Source organism: Larimichthys crocea, chromosome XXII, assembly GCF_000972845.2.
Source record: "Larimichthys crocea isolate SSNF chromosome XXII, L_crocea_2.0, whole genome shotgun sequence".
Lineage (NCBI taxonomy): Eukaryota > Metazoa > Chordata > Actinopteri > Sciaenidae > Larimichthys > Larimichthys crocea.
This window is the reverse complement of record NC_040032.1, coordinates 18,273,482-18,296,278: the sequence shown is the minus strand read 5'-3', so window position 1 is coordinate 18,296,278 and position 22,797 is coordinate 18,273,482. Positions and strand designations below refer to the sequence as shown.

The window sequence follows — 22,797 nt, the reverse complement described above, 5'->3', positions numbered from 1 at the left end:
AAGATGGGTGGGATGGCCCCACACACACACACCTGTGTAATAAATCTACCTAGATTGGGACAGCAAGTCTAGACTTGGTAAAGTGCAGCAGCTCAGACAGAGCTTAAATGAGACAGGAAGGTGTGTGAAACAAGCATTTAAAATATAGACACACAGACAGGACAGACAAACGCCACAGAAAACAATGTAATATTAAATATAAATGGGTGAATATGAAATGACACGATTGGCTTGGATGTGTGATCATATCAAATATGTCTCCTTACATGTCAACATCTGTCTGGATCCGCACCGCACATTCCTCTACAGCTTGTACATTTCCTTTTTGAGCTAAATCGCTTCCTGTTGTACAATCACACAACTTGTTTATCAAATCTCAGCGTGAATACATTAAATGACTCCAGCGTCACCGGGCTCCTTACTTACGTCTTTGTCTGTTTCCACTTTATGCCGGCATGCTCCTCATTCTTCCATAAACTTTATCACAATGGAAAAATCTACTTCTGTTTCACGTTGGCCAGTCATAACCTGTGTTTCAGATCGTCTGTGGCTCCTCCTTCCTCCCACCTGATCCCACCTGGAAATAACTACGTCATAACTGTATGTCACGGGAGTCAGACTCACGTGTCCGAAATGAAATGATTAGGAATGAAATTATGCCAAACTACAAACTATAGTCACACACAAGCACTACTCACGTTTTTGTGTTTGTTTTGAGTGTTTTGGGGAACTGCATTGTAAGGTGCTAACTTTTTTTTATATTTCATATTCTTTTGAAGGTTCTTTGGGATGCTGATTACTGTTACTCTGACCTGGTTTAGATATGAAAAAGGACAGTTTGAACACCAACGCTAAAGTAAAGCTTTAACTACATGCCCAAACTGTTGACTAACCTGTGGCTGTGTGTTCAAATGATTTCTACAGCTTTTTAGAATGCATTTCTTTGTAGCAAACAAATGATAACTGGATTTATGTTTTTATATTTGTGATTTACCCAAAGTACAAATGATGATATACTACAGCTTGAATGAGCTCAGGGACAAACACAGTTTAAAGATAGTATGTTGTATATGTACGCCTCACAGTGTACGGCCTGTGTGGAGCTGTGCTGTCAACCTGTAATCTGAGGAAACTGCGCCCCCATACCGGAGCCGGAAGTGATGTGAGTTTTGAAATCCAGCTCTGGGAGCGCGTTGGGTAAGAAGTGTGTAGCTGCTGTGTTAGCCTTATTAATGCTTCTTTCTACAGAGTTGAAGCGCTGCAGGGTGAACGGTAGTTATGACATTTGATGATAGCTCATAGCAGTGATGCAGCTGTAGCTTAAACTAACGTTTCCAGCCAACATGGTGGAAAACACTGAAGGAGCTAGCACACCGTGAAGCTAGCGTTAGCTACGCTAGCTAGCGTAGCTAACGCTAGCTTCACGGTGTGTGTTCGCGTTGAACAAAATGGCCAGCAGTGTCAGGACCTCTCACTAACTCAGCTTCCGTTTACCGTACAGCCGAGTTCATGCTGCGGGTTCTGGGTCGTTCGCCCGGCGTTAGGTGTGTTAGCTGAGCTAGCAGCAGCTACACCGCCTGCCTCCAACTTTGTTGGATCCATTTTGGCCGCGAAAGTTAGCGCCTCTATTAGCTTAGCTCATAATACCTAACGAGCTAACTCAAGTAGACAGTAAATGAATAACTCCGATTCTGAACTAAGCCCATCTGATATTCTCAGGTCAGCTGTACACTGAGTGTCATCCAGACTAACCTAAGCCTCCTGTTCTTGGCCTGGCCTGTCCGCAGATGATTGGCTGATACAGAGATGAGCGGTGACAACGTGAAGTTGTTTGTGGGAAACCTTCCTTTAGACGCAACTCACGACGAGCTCAACAAGCTGTTCGCTCCGTATGGAGAGATCAACACCTGCTCTTTGCTCAGACAGTACGCCTTCGTCACCCTGAGAGGAGAGGGCGCAGCAGACAGGTGAGCAGCTACTCATAACCCTGATCTGTTCCATCAATCTATTCTGGAAATATTCCTGCATACCTCGGAGTAAAGTTCTAAAGGCTTTTCTATCAGGTATGAACAGGTAGTGTTTGCCTCTTTTGAATGCATGAAACAAAATCTGGTTTACAATTGTTCTACGGCGTGTGTTATTGCTGGTTCAATCTTGTGTTACTCAGATATCTGTTTTAATTCAATTTTTCATGGACAGAGTTATCTTCTAAGCCCACCAACATTTATTTTCAGCTCACAACCACACAGCTGATGGAGGAAGTGATCCAAACATTTCCAAAATGAACATGTTTTTATCTAATAATATACTCTGCTTCGGTCCATATTAGGCACACATACGAGGCACACACCTGTATTAACAGCTCCATACAAAAAGATTTATTAAAGAAAGTTAACATCTGAAATCCAGATGCATTACTTCATTAAATGTTGATTTCCAGTGTAATTTATTTACGTGTTAGATATTTCCAGCATGTGACATTGTGGAGATTATAGAGTAACAATTACAAGCATTTAAAGCTGCAGTACGTAAAGAAAGACATAAAAATGAACATGCCAGTGCACCCAGTGTTTATAAAGCATTCTTTGCATGTCTTTGCTTAATGTCTCAGTCAGTACAGGTTTTACCATGTTGTGCCTGAGGTGTCAAACCCCTAACTGAGTTTGAAGCACTGGCTCTTGTGCGTTCCAAATGCAACTAGATTTCTTATTGAAAAAGATTTGACAGACTTAAATCAAACAACAAAATTGGAGACGTCCACAAAGGTTTAAAGAAGTGCTGCAGTCTCTTGAATACTTGAGTCACCGGAATGACTTTTAATTATCCCTGGATAATTAAAAACAGTATTATGAAGTGACACTCTCCTTGGTCTATGTGCAGTTTGATGTATTGACATTTCCAAAGAAATATCAAATTATTGGACTGTTTATTAGTTTGACCTCTGATTTTCTTTCTAAACCTGAATTAAAATGTCTGTAAAATAATTATTAATATCATCTGCTGTAAACCTGATGATGATAATTATTGTTCTTCCTCTCACAGGGCCATACGGCATCTTGATGGCAAAGAGTACAGAGGTAGGCCTCTGGTGGTCGAGGAGTCACGTGCAAGGCCACCCAACTCTACTAAAGTATTTGTGGGAAACCTCAGTGCAACATGTTCAGCAGATGACTTACATGGCCTTTTCTCAACCTTCGGCAGAGTTTTAGACTGTGATAAAGTCAAAGGTGAGTCAGAAAATACTAATGCTACGATACACCCATATGAAGGCTTAGACACTTGTAACCCGCAATAAACGAAATCCGCGAAGTAAGTTTTACAATTATACATGTTTTAAGGCTGTAAAACCCCTAAGCACACACTTTTATACACTTTTTTACACGCATTTTGTACTATACTCCCTTAGTTAATCAGGACGCAGAACACGTGCGCTTCTCCCTTAGCCAATTTAGGACGCAGAACACAATGCGCATTCATACTGTGCAGTACACTGTTTAAAAAAAGAAGCATGCAAAATTACACTAAAAAAATCCGCGAAACAGTGAGTCCGCGAAAAGTTAACCACGTTATAGCGAGGGACGACTGTACAGTGCGCTACATTTAATCAAGTCAGTTACCTGGGAGCATAATTCTGTCTAGACAGTTGGCTTTAAGTTAATAATAGTAAATAAAAATGACAATGGAAATATGGTATATATGCATTTTATTTTGAGTTATGCTAACATTCCTGTTTACCCTACAGCCAGATTATGCTCAAATGTTGGCTATGCATTTGTGCACATGGAGAGGAAGGAGGAGGCAATGGCAGCTATAGACGCACTCAATGGGACCATGTACAAGGGCCGTCAGTTAGCTGTCGAGCTGTCCAAAGCCCAGCCTCTGATCAACCAGATTGTGTCAGCTGGAAACCCTGGTGGTGTAGCAGCAGGTACAGATTTAGGATCTATTTGTCTTTGTGTTTTACATATAATGAGATGTTGAAAACCATCCATGTCCATGTTGTCATCATGTTTTCTGCTCGCTTCTCCTTGCAGGTGGCAGGGAGGGTCTTCTTCCGAGACCACCTCCTTCATTAGAGCATCACCAGAGTCAAGCAGCTGTGCTTGCAGCAGCTGCAGCAGCTGCGGCTGGACTACCCATACAAGTGAGTTAATTCTGCAGTAGGGCATCCACTATGCTGGAAATCCTGACTGTTTGACAGTGGTGGAAAAAACAGCTCATGAGTTTGCAAATTGTGGCGTTGCGGCATTTGTTAGTCAGCCTGTTTTCAACCTGATCCTTTTTTAAAAAAACACTGTGACCAGAACAGCCGTATAGATGAATTACATTTGAGCATATTTAACATGTTTAAAATTTTTCTGTCTGTCATCTTTCTGTGCAGGTTCAGCAAAGTGTCCATAACTCATTCTACAACACCACATCCTTTGACCCCACCTATGCTGCTCTGAAAGGCATTACAAGTGCTAAAGGTGCAGATGGGGTCATATATGGTGCTCTTGCCAGCCAGGTGTATGGAGCTGTTGCTGACCAGGTGTACCAAGATATTACTAATCACAATCCTGGAGCCACCACAGTTGTTGAAGAAGCAGAGCCAGCGAGTGGGCCAGATCCAACAACACTTTTCGAGGCGGCAAGAGCCAAGTTCTTTCAGGAGGGACAGAAGGTCTTTTTAACATTTATGATTAAAAAATGTTCTTCTGTGTATATTTGTGTGTTCTGCCTTTTTTAACTGCCATATTTTTAATGGAAGGTTCTGGCAGAGCAGCAGGCAGGGAGAAAGGCAGCAGCTACAGATAATGAGCGTGACCGCAGCCCAATCAGAGGAAATCGGGCTCCCCTCCTCCCCGACCCTGTTCCGGGTTCCTTCGCTCAGATAAGAACCAAACGCCGCGCCCTGCTGCCGACACCACCTGGAGGACCCGAAGAGCCCCCAGCTGCCACAAACACGTCTGAAGGGTCAGATCCTGTTGCTAGGTACACATAACACATTTGAATTGGGATAAAAAAAAAGGATGAAGGCAGATGAAAAACAAGCATATTAAAGCTACTTCCACTCATATAATTCCATATATTCCACTTCCTACTCCTGCTCACATGATGAGGATGATGATTTCCATAGCATGGTCAAAGAGCTTTACAAAAACATGAAACAATAATTTGCTTTGTTTCTTCTCTAGGTCTTACACAGAGTACTACCAGCAAATGCATCAATATCAACAGTATCAACAGTACCAGCAACAGTACCAGTACCTCCAGTATGCCTACACCAATCCCCCTCCTCCTCCACCACCACCTGCACCAGCCACCACACAGGCACAGGCCTCCACCACAGCCACTGCACCCCCAGGTACATACTCTGCACCCCCCACCTATGCCACATCGGGAGCCTACCCACCACCAGGAACGTATGATACTTCAGGAAGCTATGACACCTCGTCCGGAAGCTACAGCACGACATCTGGGAACTACGATGCCTCGACAGGAAGTTATGACACATCTGGAGGCTACGGGGCATCGGGTGCATATGATTCATCAGGAGCTTACTCAGCAGCGGGAAGCTACTCCACATCCACACCGTATGAGCAGACACCCGCACACGGGCAACCCGTGCCCCAGCGTCACGATTATCCTTACCACACGCCAGAACCCCCTTATCGATAGTCCCACCCCAAAACATTCCTTCCACACTGCAGGTGTGTGTGTGTGTGTGTGTGTGTGTGTGTGTGTGTGTGTGTGTGTGTGTGTGTGTGTGTGTGTGTGCGCACACACGCGCATGTGTATTTAAATAAGGGACAGTTTAGAGGAAAGTCAGAGAGGCAGTAAGGTTGTAATTTGAATGTGCTTTAAATCTGAAAAGTCTTTCTCCATCTTAACCTCATCTCAAACTAGCTTGGCTGCAAGTTGATGGCAGTTGCGTGGATAAGTGTTTGAGTTCATGAGGGTTTTGGACAGGTAGGGGAAAAGATAAGTTGGACAGGTCATATTGAAATATTGTCATTCATATTTACAGTTTCTGTTAGTTGTTATAGAGGCACAGCTGATTCCACGTTGAATGTTAAAGAAGCTGATAGAGTTAGATTCAGAGGCTGAGGTAGGAGAAGCTAAGTAAATCATGGATTTCGCTTTCTACTCCTCTTAAAAACTCATTTTGCAGTCATGGAGACTCTTGTCTGTATAGGCTTGTATTTCTCCATCGTCACAATTTTCCATCTAAATCCAAACCCATGTGCTCATGTTGACCCTGTGTAGAATGTGTAACAGACTTGCATTCAGCTGCATTGACTCTTTTTTAATAGCTAGTCTGTTCATCCAGACATTGAACTGCCTGACTGGTAATACACGGCAGCTAGAAGACAAAGCGGAACTGCTGTGAAGTGAAATTGGGTTTGAGCATTGTTCGGTTTTTGCTTTGACTGAAGCGCCTTCTTTTTGTAAAGATGGAGAATGTCTCTTAATTGAAGAGAACATCTTGTGAATATGTGTCAGTCTGTATTTAGTGAGCTGACAGATTTAGTGCTACTCAACGTGATGATGGCAAAAGTCACAAATTGACTTGAACTCGGCAGTCAAGCAGCCAAGCATATCACTTTGGTCACGTAGTGTAGAGTGATTGGGTGGTATTAAAGGTTTTCTGGAGCCTAACTGTTTTAAGGGTGTGAAGAGTGACTGTCGGAGAAATACAAATTTGGACAGAATAATTAATTTATGATGATTACCAGTGTTAATTATGCGTGCTTGAAGTTTCCTAGTTGGGAGATCTAGCCTAAGGTTGAACCTCCACACAAGCTCAATAGCAACAGGGTAAAAATACAGCATGGATGTCCAAATGTTTTCAGCAGGTAAATTGAAGGATATGACTTGGATGTTCTCTTGGAGTGATTTATTATAATTGACCTTTCCAAGGTTTCTGTGTGTCTACTGTGAGGTTTACACAAATAGATGAAGATGGAACAAACAAGCTTAATATATCTGAGAGGCTTTGGTTAAAGGTCAGTGCTTGTCTCTGAAACATTAGGACAACATTCACATTTCCTTGATTTCTTTCTTTCTAGTTCAGTTGTGTTGATTTCATCCTCTCAGCATCCTGTGTGGAAAAGAAAATGAAATGCATCCACATCTAAAGACAGTTACACAGATTTTTTTCAGACTTATAAAGTCAGTTTGTTGGTTTTGTACATATTTGAATTTCTAAAAGCCAGAGGAATAGCAGCAAGCATTGTTTGGCCAGTGATGTTAAGACTCTGCCTATTACAGATACTAACATTTCCAGTTGGCCCATAGCTCTTCTAGTCCCATCAGCTGCTGTCATGACTCTGCTCACATCGGAATCCAGTGGTGATTTAGAGGAATGCTGAGGTGGTTTCTATACAGAAAATGGACAACTTGGTATTCGTGTAAATACTTGAAAACTTCTTTTACACTAGAAAAAAGAATGCCCACCAACATTTCTAATGTGGCAGTGGCGGGGGGGCTTGACCTCTGTATGGGAGTGGCTCGTGTTTCTAAATGCAGTGTGCCATGTTGCTGCTGACTGAGTGGATACGAGGTGACTGGTCTCAGCACTGCAGTTGAACATGGAGGTTGTTTTGGATGCAGATGGATGCTGACTTTCCCGAGCAGCAGTGCCGAGGGCCTTTTCCTTTTCCCTCTTCTGGTCTCACCTGAAAAACACATCTCATTTTGACACAAATTACTGGCGTTCTCAGCATTCACCACACCTAGACCACCAACACCTGTACCTAGACGTCTTTTAACTGGGTTCATTGCATTACTCATGTAAAGCAGACTACACGTGCAAATGATACTAATGCACACCTGGTTCCACCTGTATTTTCTGACTTACAGTAATTGTTGCGTTCGTCGTTGTACCACACACAAGTTACTCATCCTGTTTCTTATTCGCCACCTGAGTTGGTAGTGCTTTCTTAGGTTTAAGTGACACGTAGCCTCTGAATTTCCATATTATTCCACCTTCTCCATATGAACTGTTAGTTGCATGCCTTGTTGTTGCTGCTGCTCCAGCCACCTTCTTCCTCTTGCTGATTATTGCAGCTAGAGTGGGAGGGAGCCAAACTGAGCCCTTGCCCTGGACGTACGCCACACGCAGCTGTAGCGTGGGATGGGGAAAACAGCAGCGTTAGGCCTGAAAATGCTGTGGACGATGGGGTGTCCCCCCACTAAGGTAAACACTCAGACCACACACTCCTGCCCCTCCCGGAAACACGCATACACACTCACATAACAACACACACCCACACATACATCCAACCTGTGTCCATACTTCCTATTCCTTACCTGTCTTCAGGGATTTTTATTTGTCAGGATTTCAGATTTTTGGAAATGGAGCCCCCCCATTCTTTTTTTAAAGGGAGATTACTGTTTTTTTTTTTTTCTCCCTGCCATTGATTGTCCTAATCATATCCTTCTATTCTTCCCCATACATTCATACTCATACATTCCTGCTCCCAACATACTGACCACTCAAACACGAGATTTGGAGGACACGTCTTTAGTCTAAATCTGAACCCTTTCTGAAGCAGTCATGTTGTTGTTGTTAGTACATCGTGTATCTAACAATCTGTCATTCACAAGTACCAGGCAATCACAGCCAGAGCTGGGCGTGGGTCATTTAGGTAGGATGGGTTGTTTTTAGTTTTTGTAAATGTGCCCCTGGGGCCACTTTGGGGTTAAGTGCCTTGCTTAAGAGCACATCGGTAGGCCCTTCATTTCAGAGTTGAATGACCTGGCTCAGGATCAGTTGCTGGTTCAACGCACGATTTCCCCTCTCCCTTAAAACAACGATTTTTGATGCCACATTCAACTTGTATGAATGACAATGAACACAAATATTATCATTTTGTTTTAAATGACATTTTGTCCTATGTTCTTTGAAATGTTTAATTATCAATAAATAAATTTCAATGGAACTCTAGTTTCTCTGTCAATATTTGAAGTGCTTGTGTGTTCTTCCCTTTAAAGTGTTTGTGGAGGAGTCACTAAATAACTAAGAGCTCAGCACCAGATGACATTTTATTCCAGTACTCTTCCAAAAACATTAACCTATGCTTTTTAAATAAAAACCAATAATCTGATAATAATCCAAACCTGTTTAATTCAATCACTTTTGATATACAAAAAAAGAAAATGAGATTAATTAAAAGGTGTGGAACCTCACTCCCTGCTAACAAGACTTTGATTGACACTAGAGTATTGAATGAGTGTAGTGAACACAGTATACACAGTACTGAGGGTATACTGAGGTAATATAATGAGTATTATGTATGTAAATGGATGGAGGGTGGAGCATGAAACTGCATAGACATCATGCGCCTTTCACCGGCATAACAACATGGAAATGCAGTTTCTGTCCTGGTAACATCTAAGTCTGGTTTCCAGCCACCAGATTAGTCCTTGAAGTAGCTTCAGTGACAAATCCAAAGATATACTGAGTATCAGAAGATAATGGTCTGGGAGTCTTCAAGTATGGAAGACTGCAAGCAGACCATTGTAAGTACATCTTGACCTACGCTCATTTCCTATGTCTGTCTTTGTAAAGTTACAATACAGGTAAGTATTGTGTGCGCTAACTAGCCATGTTGATCATTTTTAGACCTGTATAGAAAGCCAAGATCAACTCTGTGAAAGCAGAAACTTGTCTGAGGATGTTTGTTTACCTCATAGATTTAATGCTGTGTCCTTACACTGATTGGCAGGTGAGAGGAATATTAAAGAGGGGTGTGTTCTAAAACTAACAAGTGTATTAATGGACACGGTGACATAACCCATCTGCCCTTTAACAGTTGGGTTAAAAACAGTGTAATTGTCCAGGTCTCTATACACTTTCAGGTCGGGTTTGAGGAAATTGTGTCAAAATAAATTTGAAGCTGCTTCTAAGCCTTGTTTCAGGAAACCAGTGTGTGCTTTAAAGGATGACTAGGAAAGAAGTCGTCCAGTGGTTGGCAACAGAATGGGACAAGACTGGGCAAACACATTTAAACACCACACAATATGGACCAAACACATAGTACAGTACTTTGACTTACAATCACAACCTCCCATGATGCTGCTGGCATAGTATGAAAAAGGAGCGAGCTTTCAAACACACATATTGAAAATAGCAACGCTTTAATAAAGAGCGATTTTACAAGACTGCAATGTCTAGCTAGCTAGGTGATAACTGGCATTGACATCCATGGTGTTTTACAAAGATGCAGTTGTGGTAACTTGGTTTGAAGTTTGATGGGTTACTTGCAAGTTGCATTTCTGCATGCCAGGCAGCCTTCAAACAGTTACAGATCCTACATTGTAAAACAGTTGATTATGAATGTCAATGAACGTTCATGTCAAGAGGTAAGTCAAAAATCTCATGGAGAAATTTCCATAACATTTTCCAAACACACCGATAAGTGAGAGTTCACACAATGGTCATGCTTTTACCCGGCCCACAAGCCAATAAAAAGACGACACCTAATCATGCAAAAAAAAAAAAGACAGTCTCTTTGTCTTTAAAAATAAATAAAAGAACAAAAATCTGTTTGAGTTCTGATATCATCCATCCATAGTGACCTTGAATAAGAAGAAGCTGCGCTTTGATGATGACTTTGGTGCAAAAAAATGTTCCTGTTTCGAAGAGGACAGACCCTGTCCTGTCCACTTCCTCGATGAAGACACTCTTGGTATAGACCAGTTGTGATAGTTTACCCTTGACTCCTCCCCCCCTCTCCCCTAAACCCCACCTCCTTCCCCTCCTCCTCGAGATGGACACAAACATCAAACCCACCCACTCATCTCCGGATGATGACATCTTCAAAATACAATCATTCAAAGACACAGATACAGCAATAAATTGTCCCACGTATAGTACGTCATCCAATGGGGCTTCGATCACTTTACAAAGAGAGCACGTCTAAAAACACATGAACAGCATTACCTATATACAGAGGACACAGTAACAGTCAGAGGTTGACCCAAGATGCAATGAGCTGCATTGTGGGAGAGAAGTGCACAATGAGAAGAGCATTCAGTTGACGGAGAAGGACAAACCACTGGAACGACGAGTAATGGAGGAGAGTGAAATGCCAATTTTCCAAAGGAGATATCCAAATGTCAGCTGGCCTCTTATTTCAAAACATCAGAGAATATCTGTCTGCTTGGTGATGTATGTATAACACTGAAGTCTCGCTCTGCTGGTAGTAGAGTCGTAGCTGCAGGAAGATTGATTCAATTCAGGGGGTGAATCGCAGCAAAGCGCCACCAACACAGTCGCAATTCTCTGACGAGTATTAAGGAATCACCAGCATGTGCATCTCCAGCTGTTTGGGGAGGTTCGCCTGGAGACTTTGAGTTTCTGGGTCGTATGACTTTGGGCTTTGTTTTTGCCTTTACAGCAGATGAGTGATTCTAGAGCCACCTTAATTTGATGTTGGGTTGTACAGACTGAGACACATCACAATAACATTCACTGCTAAGTTAGTACACGCTACCAGCTCACTAGAGACCTTTCATCTCTAACCAAGGAACATGACCCTGTTTATCTCTATGGGAAGGCATGTGTACATAAACACACATACAGTACATGTACATCGAACAGACACAGTCAATAGAAAACGACTTCATCCCCAATCGATTATTGCCCCTTTCAACTGTACATCCCAGCAATGAGGCTTAGGTTTAGGTTTTTGTGCAGCAGAGCGTTGTCCCCTCTTCGAAGGTTTGTGCTATATATATATATGTATGTGTGTGTATATATATATATGTGTATATATATATATAGTATGTATATATATATATATATATATATAATATATATATATATGTATATATATATATATATATATATATATATATATATATATCTCGCGCCCGTCTGTGGGTCTGACTTGACCTTGGATCTGCCAGAAAAGCCACATTAACATTTAATGTCTCATCAAAGCTGTCTGAATTCATCTGCATGTCATCATTGCAGGTATTACTTGGGTCATGATCAACAGACATCAGTTGCTTTCCGATGGTCTGGTCCTCATTTAACTCCTCTGACTGACCTTCAGCTGTCCTGCCCATAAATGTTAGACCCCACTCTCTGTGTTAGCAATGTCTTTAACTCCACGTGGAAGTAAGACAGATGCTGAAGTACTTATCCAGTTTTTCTGGAATGTAAAGGACTTCACAGGAGACCAATTTTGTACAGGACGGATGCTCAGGACAGGGAGGACATCATACAGTTGGGAGTTCAACTATTTCTGACTAGCCAGACTGAAAACCATTCTTACTTATCTCCTGTCACCTCTCTGTTCTGGCTCTCAGTGCATTTTTAAATACTTTTAGAGCAGTACAGGTATGACAGAACAGGTTTAAAAAAAAATAAAATAAATAAAAGGGCATTCTTTACAGAAACCTGATGTCGAAACAGGAAACACTTTTTAGCCTACAGCTGAGTGGAAAAAACATGATGAGATTGCATGATATTGCACAGCTGTAGAGGAGCCAAAAAAAAAAACAGTGTGTACAGCATGTCCCCAAGTAACAAAGTCAATGTAAGAAGTTTACATCCAGATGTGATTCCTGGGTCTGGCTCAGTGCTTTCATCAGTTAGTTCCAGTGCAGTAACCCATTGGTACCTGGCAACACCGCAATGACATCAAGTACCAAAAGAGAAAGACATACAGTACATATCCTGCACAGCTTTGCCCATCCACACACACAAGCGTGCCCATAAAAATCGTTCCACGCCGGATTCATGATGTGAAGTTGGCAATTAAGAACAAACAGAGCTCATAAAAAGACTCAAACAGTAATATCGATGCAGCACATTGAAATGTAGAAAAAGAGACACACACACACACACATTCAAATCAATTACAACTGACATCACACAATGGGGGAATCAATCTGAACAAGATGCTAAAATCACCTACGCAGACATACACCCTTGGCAAAGTTCACATTGAGTAAAGTGACAGCAAACAATCCAATCAGAGAAAGAGACGTTTGTCCTTCCAGTGTAATTCAGATGTGGGATGGAGAGGGAAGTGGGTAAGTTTGTTTATACAGGTAATTATCTGGATGAGGAGGTCAGGAAGTGGCAATAGAGCTTCTGCACTTCCGTAGCTGTCAGTCTTTGTTGCATCATCACAGGTCGTAATCGCCGTTTGAATTGGCAAATCAAACAGAGGATGAGTGGGATTGATGTGGAGCCTCTGGTGCCCCAGCATAATAGATTCAAAGACAGACAGATCAGTAGCCACATGGAGAGAGGAGAGGAGATTAGAGGGTCAGACTTCAGCATTTCTTCTTTCATCCATTACTCTGGCCCTCTCTCCTTCATCCTCTCCCCTCCCTTTTCCTCTCTGTCTTCCTTCTTTCTTCCTCTGGGACTGGATTTGGTTCTGGATTTATTTTCTTCAACTCTTTCTCTCCATCCATTTCCTCTCGCCTTCTCTCTCTCTCTCTCTCTCTCTCTCTCTCTCTCTCTCTCTCTCGGCTTTGCTGCCATGGTTACAACATCATCCCTACATGAAGTGCATCTGCATAGGACGAGGGGGGAGAATGGAGAGTAATTTAGCTCTACAAAACACCATCAAGTGTTCAGGCATCTATTGACGAGCATATTACCTGCCGCAGTGCTAGGAAAACAGCTTCTCAGTAAGCGTGAGCGCTCGGGAAGTAATAACACTCTGTTATGTTTAGAATAATTCGTCAAAACATCCTGTTCTCCTGGTTGTCTTGTCGCCACAGCCTCATTGTAAAAAAACACTTTCTTCACACTTGTTGCTCAATTTCAAAATGATCTGCCAACATGATTCATCCTCCTCCTTGAAAGGTACACAGCTTGAACAGAGCTTATTTGTTAAGAATGACTATGAACGAGTGCATCAGTTATTCCAGAAGCATCCATATAGTTCTTATGCTGTTCTACTTTATATCTATACAAATGATATCCACATCATTATCATTTTATGTTCTACCCAGTGTTCTCTGCTGTGCCTGCTGTGCCTTGCTTCAGTTAGACATTTCCTACACTACCCAGATAAGTACGGTGGCCGGGAACCCTCAATGCTGCAGATAAAAGAAACGCTGCAAACAAAAAGAAACGCCGCTGCAAATAAAAGAAACAGCACTACAAATAAAAGAAACAGCGCTGCAAATAAAAAGAAACGCTGCAAACAAAAAACTCCACAACGGAAGTGAATTACCGGGGACTATTATTGCCGGTGCACCTGTGAGGGAAGAAGAAGAAGAAGAAGTACAGAAGCGTATTGCATTCACTTGAAAAAGATAAATTAGACACCTGATCTTGTAATTACGAGATAGGGAAAGGTGCCTTATTGGCCACTGCACTTCGGTAAAGTTAGAAAGATACTGGCACTTCCGGGATCAATAACTCTTAATTGAAACGTTGTTAAAACACAAAACGCATATTTTCAACCGTAGTAAGACAGACAACGAGCTACAACCTAATGTTCATCACAACGAGCTACAACCTAATGTTCATCACAATGAGCTACAACCTAATGTTCATCAAAACGAGCCAGCCTCGGAGCCACATCAACAACATTAGTGTTTACTAGGACTTTTCATAATTTCTGGGATTTTTTATTAGGAATATTAATCAATAACTTTAATGTGATACAGTACTGCGGTGACGCTATCTACACTTTAAAATCTAGTGCCTGACTACATCAGTTTGTACAGTAAAGTACAAACCGGTATGGTACAGTAAAAGAACTTGAAAATCACCCCAGAAGTAGCTGGGAACATGTAGAACAAGAATCAGGTGGAGTTGTCAGAAAACAATTTGATTTGTTTATTTAATGACTTTTCTAAATCTGCATATGTATCTTAGAAAAGAGATTATTATTTGATTTCTGAGTTTCCGAGGTGTACTTGAAGGCACCATGAAGACGCTTTACCGTACAAACTGATGTAGTCGGGCACTAGATTTTAAAGTGTAGATAGTGTTACCGCAGTACTGTATCATATTAAAGTTATTGATTAATATTCCTAATAAAAAATCCCAGAAATTATGAAAAGTCTTAGTAAACACTAATGTTGTTGGTGGGGCTCCGAGGATGGCTTGTGATGAACATTAGGTTGTAGCTCGTTGTCTGTCTTACTACTGTTGAAAATATGCGTTTTGTGTTTTAACAACGTTTCAATTAAGAGTTATTGATCCCGGAAGTGCCAGTATCTTTCTAACTTTACCGAAGTGCAGTGGCCAATAAGGCACCTTTCCCTATCTCGTAATTACAAGATCAGGTGTCTAATTTATTTTTTTTTCAAGTGAATGCAATACGCTTCTGTACTTCTTCTTCTTCGCTCACATAAAAAACTACAGGTGCACCGGCAATAATAGTCCCCGGTAATTCACTTCCGTTGTGGAGTTTTTTATTTGCAGCGCTGTTTCTTTTATTTGCAGCGCTGTTTCTTTTATTTGCAGCGGCGTTTCTTTCTTTTATCTGCAGCGCTGTTTCTTTTTGTTTGCAGCGTTTCTTTTTTTTGCAGCATCGAGGGTTCCCGGCCACCGTAGATAAGTAGCTATACTGGACGTCCACAGCCTCTACTTTACTTCCCTTTAAGCAACACTTTGTAAAGCAGCATGGTAATAGCAGCCCAATGTTTCCACCTCCTTTATTGCCTCCTAATCATGTCTGCATTTATTGAGAGATAAACCTCCTGATTTCCTGGATTTCTTACCATTCCTTTGGTTGGTTCATTAGGCCTTGACTTTATTTGGACAATTAAAAAAAAAGAAAGAAAAGAAAACGTGATGCTGTGGTGAGTCTGTGAGGTTAATAGCAGCTCATAATGTCTAACAAACTAAAGTTGAAAATAAATCAACCTTTAGGTTCAGATTGTTTAAAAAAATACATAAATAAACAACCAACAATCTGGAAGCAGTATTAAACAGTATTATTAAACATAGTTTGGGAAATGTGCGTTTTTTTCTTGAGACATGATAAGATTGATGCTAATCATAGCAGCTTAGTTACCATAACAACAACTAGCCTGCCTTTTTTTAACCTTTGGACAGATTTTCAGTCTTTATGCTATACTAACTGACTGCCGGCTGTAGCAGTACAGTATATTTAACAAAAGATTATGAGAGGGGTATCAATCTTCTCAATGAACTTTCAGCAAAAAAGCAAATTATTTTCCAAAGTTGTGTGTGGCATATGGCCTAATTACCTGTGTCCCCGGGATGGGTCCAAAGGGATTAGTCGGTCTCAGGACAGGCTGGTTGTACATGACAGGCTGTGGGGGCATCATGGGAACACCCCCCATCTGATGACTCATCTGAGGAGGCAGCTGGTCAGAGGACAGGTGAGTGGAGGGGAAAGGTGTGGAGCAAACAGGATAAAAAATCTGAATTAGAGTGGATTCATCCCGTCAGTGTATGAATGTAAGCTTTCTAATGTCTGAATGAAATGAGCCTGTTCTTTACCATTCCATACACAGGCACTTGGGGTGTCGTCATAGGAAAAGCCACTGGTGCTGGAGCCTGTACAGAAAAAAACACAAAGACAAAGTGCAGTCTTAATTTTGACCTAAAAGTTGATTGCAAACATAATCCCAGCACTGTCAGCCTCATATCTAACCTGTCAATAGATGAAGTTGAATATTTGCATTTGTTTGCATGTAGCAACCACTAAACCTGAGTGACAAAAAGAGGAGCAACATCTGGTAAAATGTTAGCCAATCAGCTGAAGAGATTTGAATCAAAACAGCACATCACAAAAATGTTAATTGTCCATATTGTTACCATTGTCCATATGGACACCTCTAAAATCAACAACACATTTAGGAATTTTTACTCCTTTACACTTCTGATCTCCCAAACGACTGATGGAAAATTTCCTATGCTGTTTACACGTCCCCACACTTAACTGTGATATTAAGACTAGATTAGATGAGCCTATATCGCTGGGGGACATGCTCTACCCTCATCCAAACTCAGTGTTATCGAATTCTTCCAAGCAAGAAAAACTCCCAGCATCACTATACAAGGCATGTATCACAAAGAAAAGAAAGAGAGGTAAGGACCCAACACAGCGCTCTTCCTATAGGCCGATCTCCTTATTAAATGTTGATGCCAAAATTTTGGCAAAGTTTGGCCAGATTTGGCCAGATTTCAGAATACAAACTAAATTTACACAAGAGTGAACTTTTTCCTGTGAATACGGAGGCACTTGCCTTAAAGTATACCAGCCTCCCCTTTAAGATTGTGGTCCTTCGCCACCTACCTTGGCGTTACAGTTACAAGGAAACATAAGCGTCTTTTTGGGCAAAATCAACTCTGTTAAAATAAACATCCTTCCTAAATTTCTACATCTCTTTTAATCTATACCAATCTTCATTCCTAAATCCTAAATTTAAAGATCTTTTTATTGGCAACATCATTTACACGACTGTCTGAAAAGCTTACCAAATACTTTTTTCAGATACGTGCAGGCAAGACACTTTCTCCATTGTCAGATAGCTATTTTAATCTGCACCCATCGCACAAGTGCTTAATATCCTCTCCTCTCGACAAAATTAAAACTGCTTGGGAGTAGGATTTAAACAGTGTATGGGATTCCATTTTCAGGCTGGTAAATTCAACAGGTAAAATACTGGGTAAAATACAGGTAAATACTGCCCCCACCCAGACACAGACTCACTCACACACACTCATCTATTCATCCTGTTTTTTTCTTTGTTTTTTGTTTATTGTATTATTTATTTATCTTGCAATTTAGTACTTGACTTCCAGCAGTTTCCTAAAATACTCCAGGAACAATACTCCTTAGGAATTATGGTTTGTAGGTGTGGCTAGTGGGAGGGGAGGAATGTTTGTGTTTTATCACATCGAAAATCATACATTGTATAAACATTTGTGTATATGTGATTAAAATTCAATAAGAAATATCTGAGAGGAAAAAAAACAAAGCAGTACATATAAACAAGGGATAAAACAACAATGCCAAGGCAACCAAAATAATTCTCTTTCCTCCAATAATTAATGTATCGTCAACAATGCAAACAGCCTAGTGATAAAAGTGCCCAAAGCATAGATTTTTATAGCAAGGCAGACACGTTTTAGGAGGATGTCAGGATGAAGTCAAGTGAAAAAAAGTGGATTGATGAAGATGAGAAGCGAGGAAAGGTACTTACATAGCCAGTATAGATCATCCCATTCTGTGGAGAGTTACAGAAAATAAGTTACAACAATAAAAGCCATGTCCATGTAGAGGAGACAAACCCGACCTCTGTCCATTCCTCATGTTAAAACACTTAGACTTTCTATTCAGGCTCTGCCATTTCTGAGCTGTTTGCTGAATAATTGAGCGGTTTGAGTTGAGGTCAATCAGTCGAAAATGAAAAGATGAAACCAGATTAAATGGAAGAGACATGAGATCATTAGAGTAAAACACAAAGGATGGACGCACATTTGGGAGCTACTTTGAAAGCCCCAAATGCAGAAAAAGTTCAATTTGGCCAACAGGTGTATTAGATGAGTTTCACTTCAGAATGAGATATCGTGTCATTAGGAGAAACTGACTTCACTGACAAAATGATGGATGACACCAAATTAATACATAAATACACATGAACCAAGACCCCAGTGTACAGATACCAAGATGTGGAGGAGTTGAGACCAAGTCAAGATCAGTGTGTGTGTGTATTTATTATTTAGTAACAACATTTTTAGATTTGAAGTGATTCAAGTTATAAAAAGATGACAGGTACTGGCTGTTTCTGTGGTTTTATAATGCATCGAAACATTTTTAATAGCTGACAAGTCGGGACTTCAGTGACTGGAGGGAATCAAAGGTTTATGAATCTAAACTTTATCGGTTCTGCACACCCACAAGGCCTCTAGTTTAGCTGAAGTTGAATGGATCTGGGGATTGCATAACTCTGGCTGCAATATGTTTGGTTGCACCCCTTGATGGATAGCAGCAGACAAGCTACAGTGAATTTTCTATTTTGATTCCACCACAACAATCAAGCAACATAAGTGAAAACATTTATTACTCTGGACTGGGTGTTGTAGAACTTTTACAGTAAAACTTAATAACAAAGTGAGTGTAGTGTCTAAATTACCATCTGAGGGACGGGCATGGGTGCAGGTGCCATTGGATGGGTGGTGTGAGTCCAGTTGGTGCTGGTGCACATGGTCTTCGACTGCCAACCACTTCCTCCTGTTGGCTTTTTCTCCACCAGCTGACTCCACTGGAGCTCCGGCCTGATGCACGTACACACACACACACACACACACACACAAACACTCACATAGAACATTTACAGCTGCAAAGGTTCTGTTACATTCCTGATGATAAAACTGAATAGACAGCTGAGTCAGCTGCTTGTGTCCAAGTTTAACATGTCAGGAAAAATCCACTCACTTTTTAGCTGGTGTCCCCCCAAACTGCAGGTCTGAGAGAAGGAAAAAAATAAACATCACATCAGCTGAGAGCAAACAACACAGTGAGAAAGAACAACAGGACAGACAGACAGACAGACAGTCAGTCAGTCAGACAGACAGACAGACAGACAGACAGACAGACAGACAGACAGACAGACAGACAGACAGACAGACAGACAGACTGGAAAAAATGGAAGCGATGACTGAATATTTGGAGAGATACTGTGTACTCACTGCCAACGAGGTTGGCTAATGAGGAGTCCAAATCATTGGGCAGCATTTTCCCAGAGAGCAATGGTGCTCCAGGACTGTGGATTTGAGTAGGTGGGGCTGGTTTTAGCAAGTCACCTGACGTTCAAAGGTTACCATGGTAACATGAGAGGAGAAATAAGGGGAAATGAGTCAAGACCATGAAGCAACTGGGCATCACTGTTACAGTGTGTGTGTTTGTGTTTGATTCTGCAGCCTCACCTCCCCAGGCATTGTTATTGTTGGGCACAGTGTGTGTGGTCTGGATGGGGGTGAAGTTAGGCTGCAGGGTAAACAGCTCACTGGTCAGGTTTGGCACACTGCAGGAAAGAAAACGGATTGGAGATTTTGTTTCTCATTCCATTTTCATGCAACCAGACAACATTTTGAAAATGGAATTTGGAATGACAGCCAGGAGAGAGGCCTCTTGTTGAAGAACTGTGGTAGAGGAAACAAACTGATGTACTTCATAGACACTTAAAAACTGCTCAGAAGAGTCTTTTAGCAATACAGACTTCAATATGTTTCACACTGTGTGACTACAGAAAGAGGACTCACTGGTTGTTGACAGGTACGATGGGTGAGTTGGAGAACAGATCGGTGGCACCTCCACTGCTGTTCCCACTGCCCACTGACTGGGTGCTGGGTGACGCATTGGGTGTCTGAATGTCGATCACTTTATGACTATCCTCCTGCATGGGCAACAATAAAAGTGTCTTCTCTCACGTGTAAAAACCAAACAAAGGATGTTTTGTGAAAAGCTCTGTGCACTGGCAATGATCACATTGTGATTATATTCAGCACAGCATTGTGTGTGTGTACTGTATGTGATATGTTAAAAATGTCTCACCTTCTGTTGCTGCAGTCTGTTGTCTTCAGTCTTGTCTTCCAGACGGCTGAGAGAGATGCCAGTGCTGGAGAGAGAAGACACTGCACTAGACAAGGTGCTGGATCTAAGGATGAAACACATATATGGCTGCAAAATGTACACTTTGTTTTGTCTTTTCTCTTTTTACTGTGTTGCACTTTATAGTGGTTTAGCAGCTCTGTGAGGCTGTAATGTTCATAGTAAAGAAAAGTACTGGACAAATTGAAAGTTTGATTAGGTGATAGATGAAAGGTCTGAGGATAGTGAAAAGTTTTCAGGTGAGGACCTTGTGACTTTTATACAATTCTAATAATCTAATAGTTGTTGAGATATTTAAGAATACAATTAAGAATGGTGTCTGCTCTCCTAAACACAAACATACAGCTACTCTGTATCTCAAGAAGAGAAGTTAGTGTCCCTGTAACAATCTGCAGTGACCTCAAGACACATGCTCCATGCTGTGTAAGCCCCCTACAGTATGTGACCCCACAATGCTAAAATTAGCATTTAGCATAGAGCACCATTGTGTGAAATTCAGCTTCACAGAACTGCTAACATGTAACATGTAAACTTTTAGTCTCATTGTTCATTGTTTGTTTTTGATCTCATAATACCTGCTGGCAGTGGAGAGGTCCTTGAGCTTCCTGCCCTCCAGAGAGGCTAGATGCTGCTCCAGAGCCTCAAGGAGAGAGCTGGGAGCCTGAGGTTGGGGCAGGGGAAGGGGTAAATGGAGGAGGAGGGAGTTGATGGGGTAACATTAGAACCACAGCCAAGTGGACAAAATGGGACAAAAAGGGGACTCCTCTCCTTCTCATTTTTATCTCAGTCACTCACATTTGCACACACATGAAGCAGCAGCAGAATTAAGACATCATCCTCAGACTCATTATCTGCTCTATGACAGCTCTTTTTTTTTTTTTGCATTTGGTTTCATCAGGTTTGGTTGACCAGCATGCACATATCAGCCTTAGATCATGCAAGCGAGTCCACAGTGGGACTGACAGGTCAGGACAGAGCAGAACATTGTCACTGCAGGGCTCCGAGGTAGAAACACAACAGACACATCTCTGAACCATCTAATGAGCCCATGCAGAGACCAGCAGTGCACAAACACTCTCGTTAAACACACACACTTACACACGCATACACAGAAAATCACAGTCCTAAAATTAAGAGTTAACTTGTGGATTCCATGTCAGGTTAAAAGTCAAATTAACATATTATTCATATGATTCTGTTCAGAAATTAAGCAGCAACTAAACAAAAAAGTACCAAATTTGTATCCCACTGGAAACCAAAGAAGTTAACTCAGTGAAATGTAAATGTCTGGTGAAAAACCAGGTATACACATTGAGCAGTTGGCCAACACTCTTCATTGTAAAAACAAAAAGGGTGGATGGGTTCTTTTTGACCACATGTGATACCATGGCTTTCATCTAGAGCCTTACATTTCAGCACCAGAGAACACAATGCAAACACAACAAGCAAAGAAAAGATTTCTCATATACTTATTTTAAGGGGGAAAGAGAGTAAAATGCGAATTCTGGATATCCTTCTTCAGAGAAATCTAGAATAAGCTAAAAGTTTAAAAGTAAAAGACACATATCTAGAGCTCAGTATAGGCATGGGTCACTATGTTGTTGAATAAGAGCATATATGGTCTTCATAAGCACTACAAACATGGCATAATTTATAAAACAGTCAGCCCTTTTCAGTTCGTTACCTGATTTGTCAACATCCAATTATATATCCACTGAAAAGGAAACGTTGCATTTGGGGCCTTTGGCATGATATGCAGTACTTATGATGGCATTATGTACACCTATCCAAGTCATATTTGCAGAAACCTACTTAAAAAAAACCATTCGCTGCTCTCCCCACAGCTAATGCAAAGGGTCATGTTTGAGGAAAAATGATTTGAACACTGCTTATGTGGGCAAAAACCTATGTCAGAAAGCTGTGCTGACTTATTCGTATGATAAGCCTTTGAATGAAGAAACAAGCCTTGATATTTACACTGTGAAAATGCCAGAAAGACTGGTGGAAAAATTCAGACAGATTCTAAGCCCAAGTCATGGACATCTAAATTAGAAATATGCAAAGAGAGGCTACAAACTTTTTGTTTTTCAGCTGCTCAAATGCTGCTTTCACAATCTTACCTCAATGTAAAATTTGTTCTACAATGATTTAGATAAGCAAAAACTTAAAGGTCCTGCACTAATGCTTAGAAATTGTGGGGGGAAATGTGCGTCAAGGCTCTTTGCAGGTCTTCATT

General features: G+C 41.2%; 2 protein-coding genes across 5 annotated transcripts in view; one reads left to right on the top strand and one right to left on the bottom strand.

Moving 5' to 3' along the window:
* Positions 1-22,797, bottom strand: part of LOC104935086 (uncharacterized) — a 42,662-nt gene that overhangs the window by 4,434 nt on the left and 15,431 nt on the right. Inside the window, exons 9-18 of the mRNA XM_027273755.1 lie at positions 21,137-21,222; positions 20,505-20,607; positions 20,213-20,346; positions 19,877-19,974; positions 19,640-19,753; positions 19,386-19,416; positions 19,084-19,225; positions 18,151-18,174; positions 16,442-16,498; positions 16,186-16,305 (exon numbers count right to left, since the gene is read on the bottom strand). Coding sequence (XP_027129556.1) covers positions 16,186-16,305; positions 16,442-16,498; positions 18,151-18,174; positions 19,084-19,225; positions 19,386-19,416; positions 19,640-19,753; positions 19,877-19,974; positions 20,213-20,346; positions 20,505-20,607; positions 21,137-21,222 — 909 coding nt within the window. The remainder of the gene's footprint in view (positions 1-16,185; positions 16,306-16,441; positions 16,499-18,150; positions 18,175-19,083; positions 19,226-19,385; positions 19,417-19,639; positions 19,754-19,876; positions 19,975-20,212; positions 20,347-20,504; positions 20,608-21,136; positions 21,223-22,797) is intronic.
* Positions 1,053-8,927, top strand: LOC104935085 (RNA-binding protein 4). Of its 4 annotated transcripts, none has more exons than XM_027273796.1 (9): positions 1,053-1,162; positions 1,788-1,967; positions 3,043-3,227; positions 3,743-3,928; positions 4,035-4,144; positions 4,382-4,663; positions 4,751-4,974; positions 5,178-5,693; positions 8,053-8,927. In XM_027273796.1, exons 2-8 carry the CDS (start codon positions 1,807-1,809, stop codon positions 5,659-5,661), a joined length of 1,632 nt encoding a protein of 543 aa, XP_027129597.1. In that variant the 5' UTR covers positions 1,053-1,162; positions 1,788-1,806; the 3' UTR covers positions 5,662-5,693; positions 8,053-8,927. The 4 variants fall into 4 exon arrangements, with proteins under 4 accessions (XP_027129597.1, XP_027129598.1, XP_027129595.1 ...); XM_027273797.1 differs by having other exon boundaries at positions 1,126-1,197; positions 4,751-4,956; XM_027273794.1 differs by having other exon boundaries at positions 1,126-1,197.

Coding starts and splice junctions, on each gene's coding strand:
- LOC104935085 (XM_027273796.1), top strand. CDS start 1,807: ATGAGCGGTGACAACGTGAAGTTGTTTGTGGGAAACCTTCCTTTAGAC. Junction 1,968..3,042: donor GGAGAGGGCGCAGCAGACAG/GTGAGCAGCTAC, acceptor TTCCTCTCACAG/GGCCATACGGCATCTTGATG. Junction 4,975..5,177: donor GGGTCAGATCCTGTTGCTAG/GTACACATAACA, acceptor TTTCTTCTCTAG/GTCTTACACAGAGTACTACC.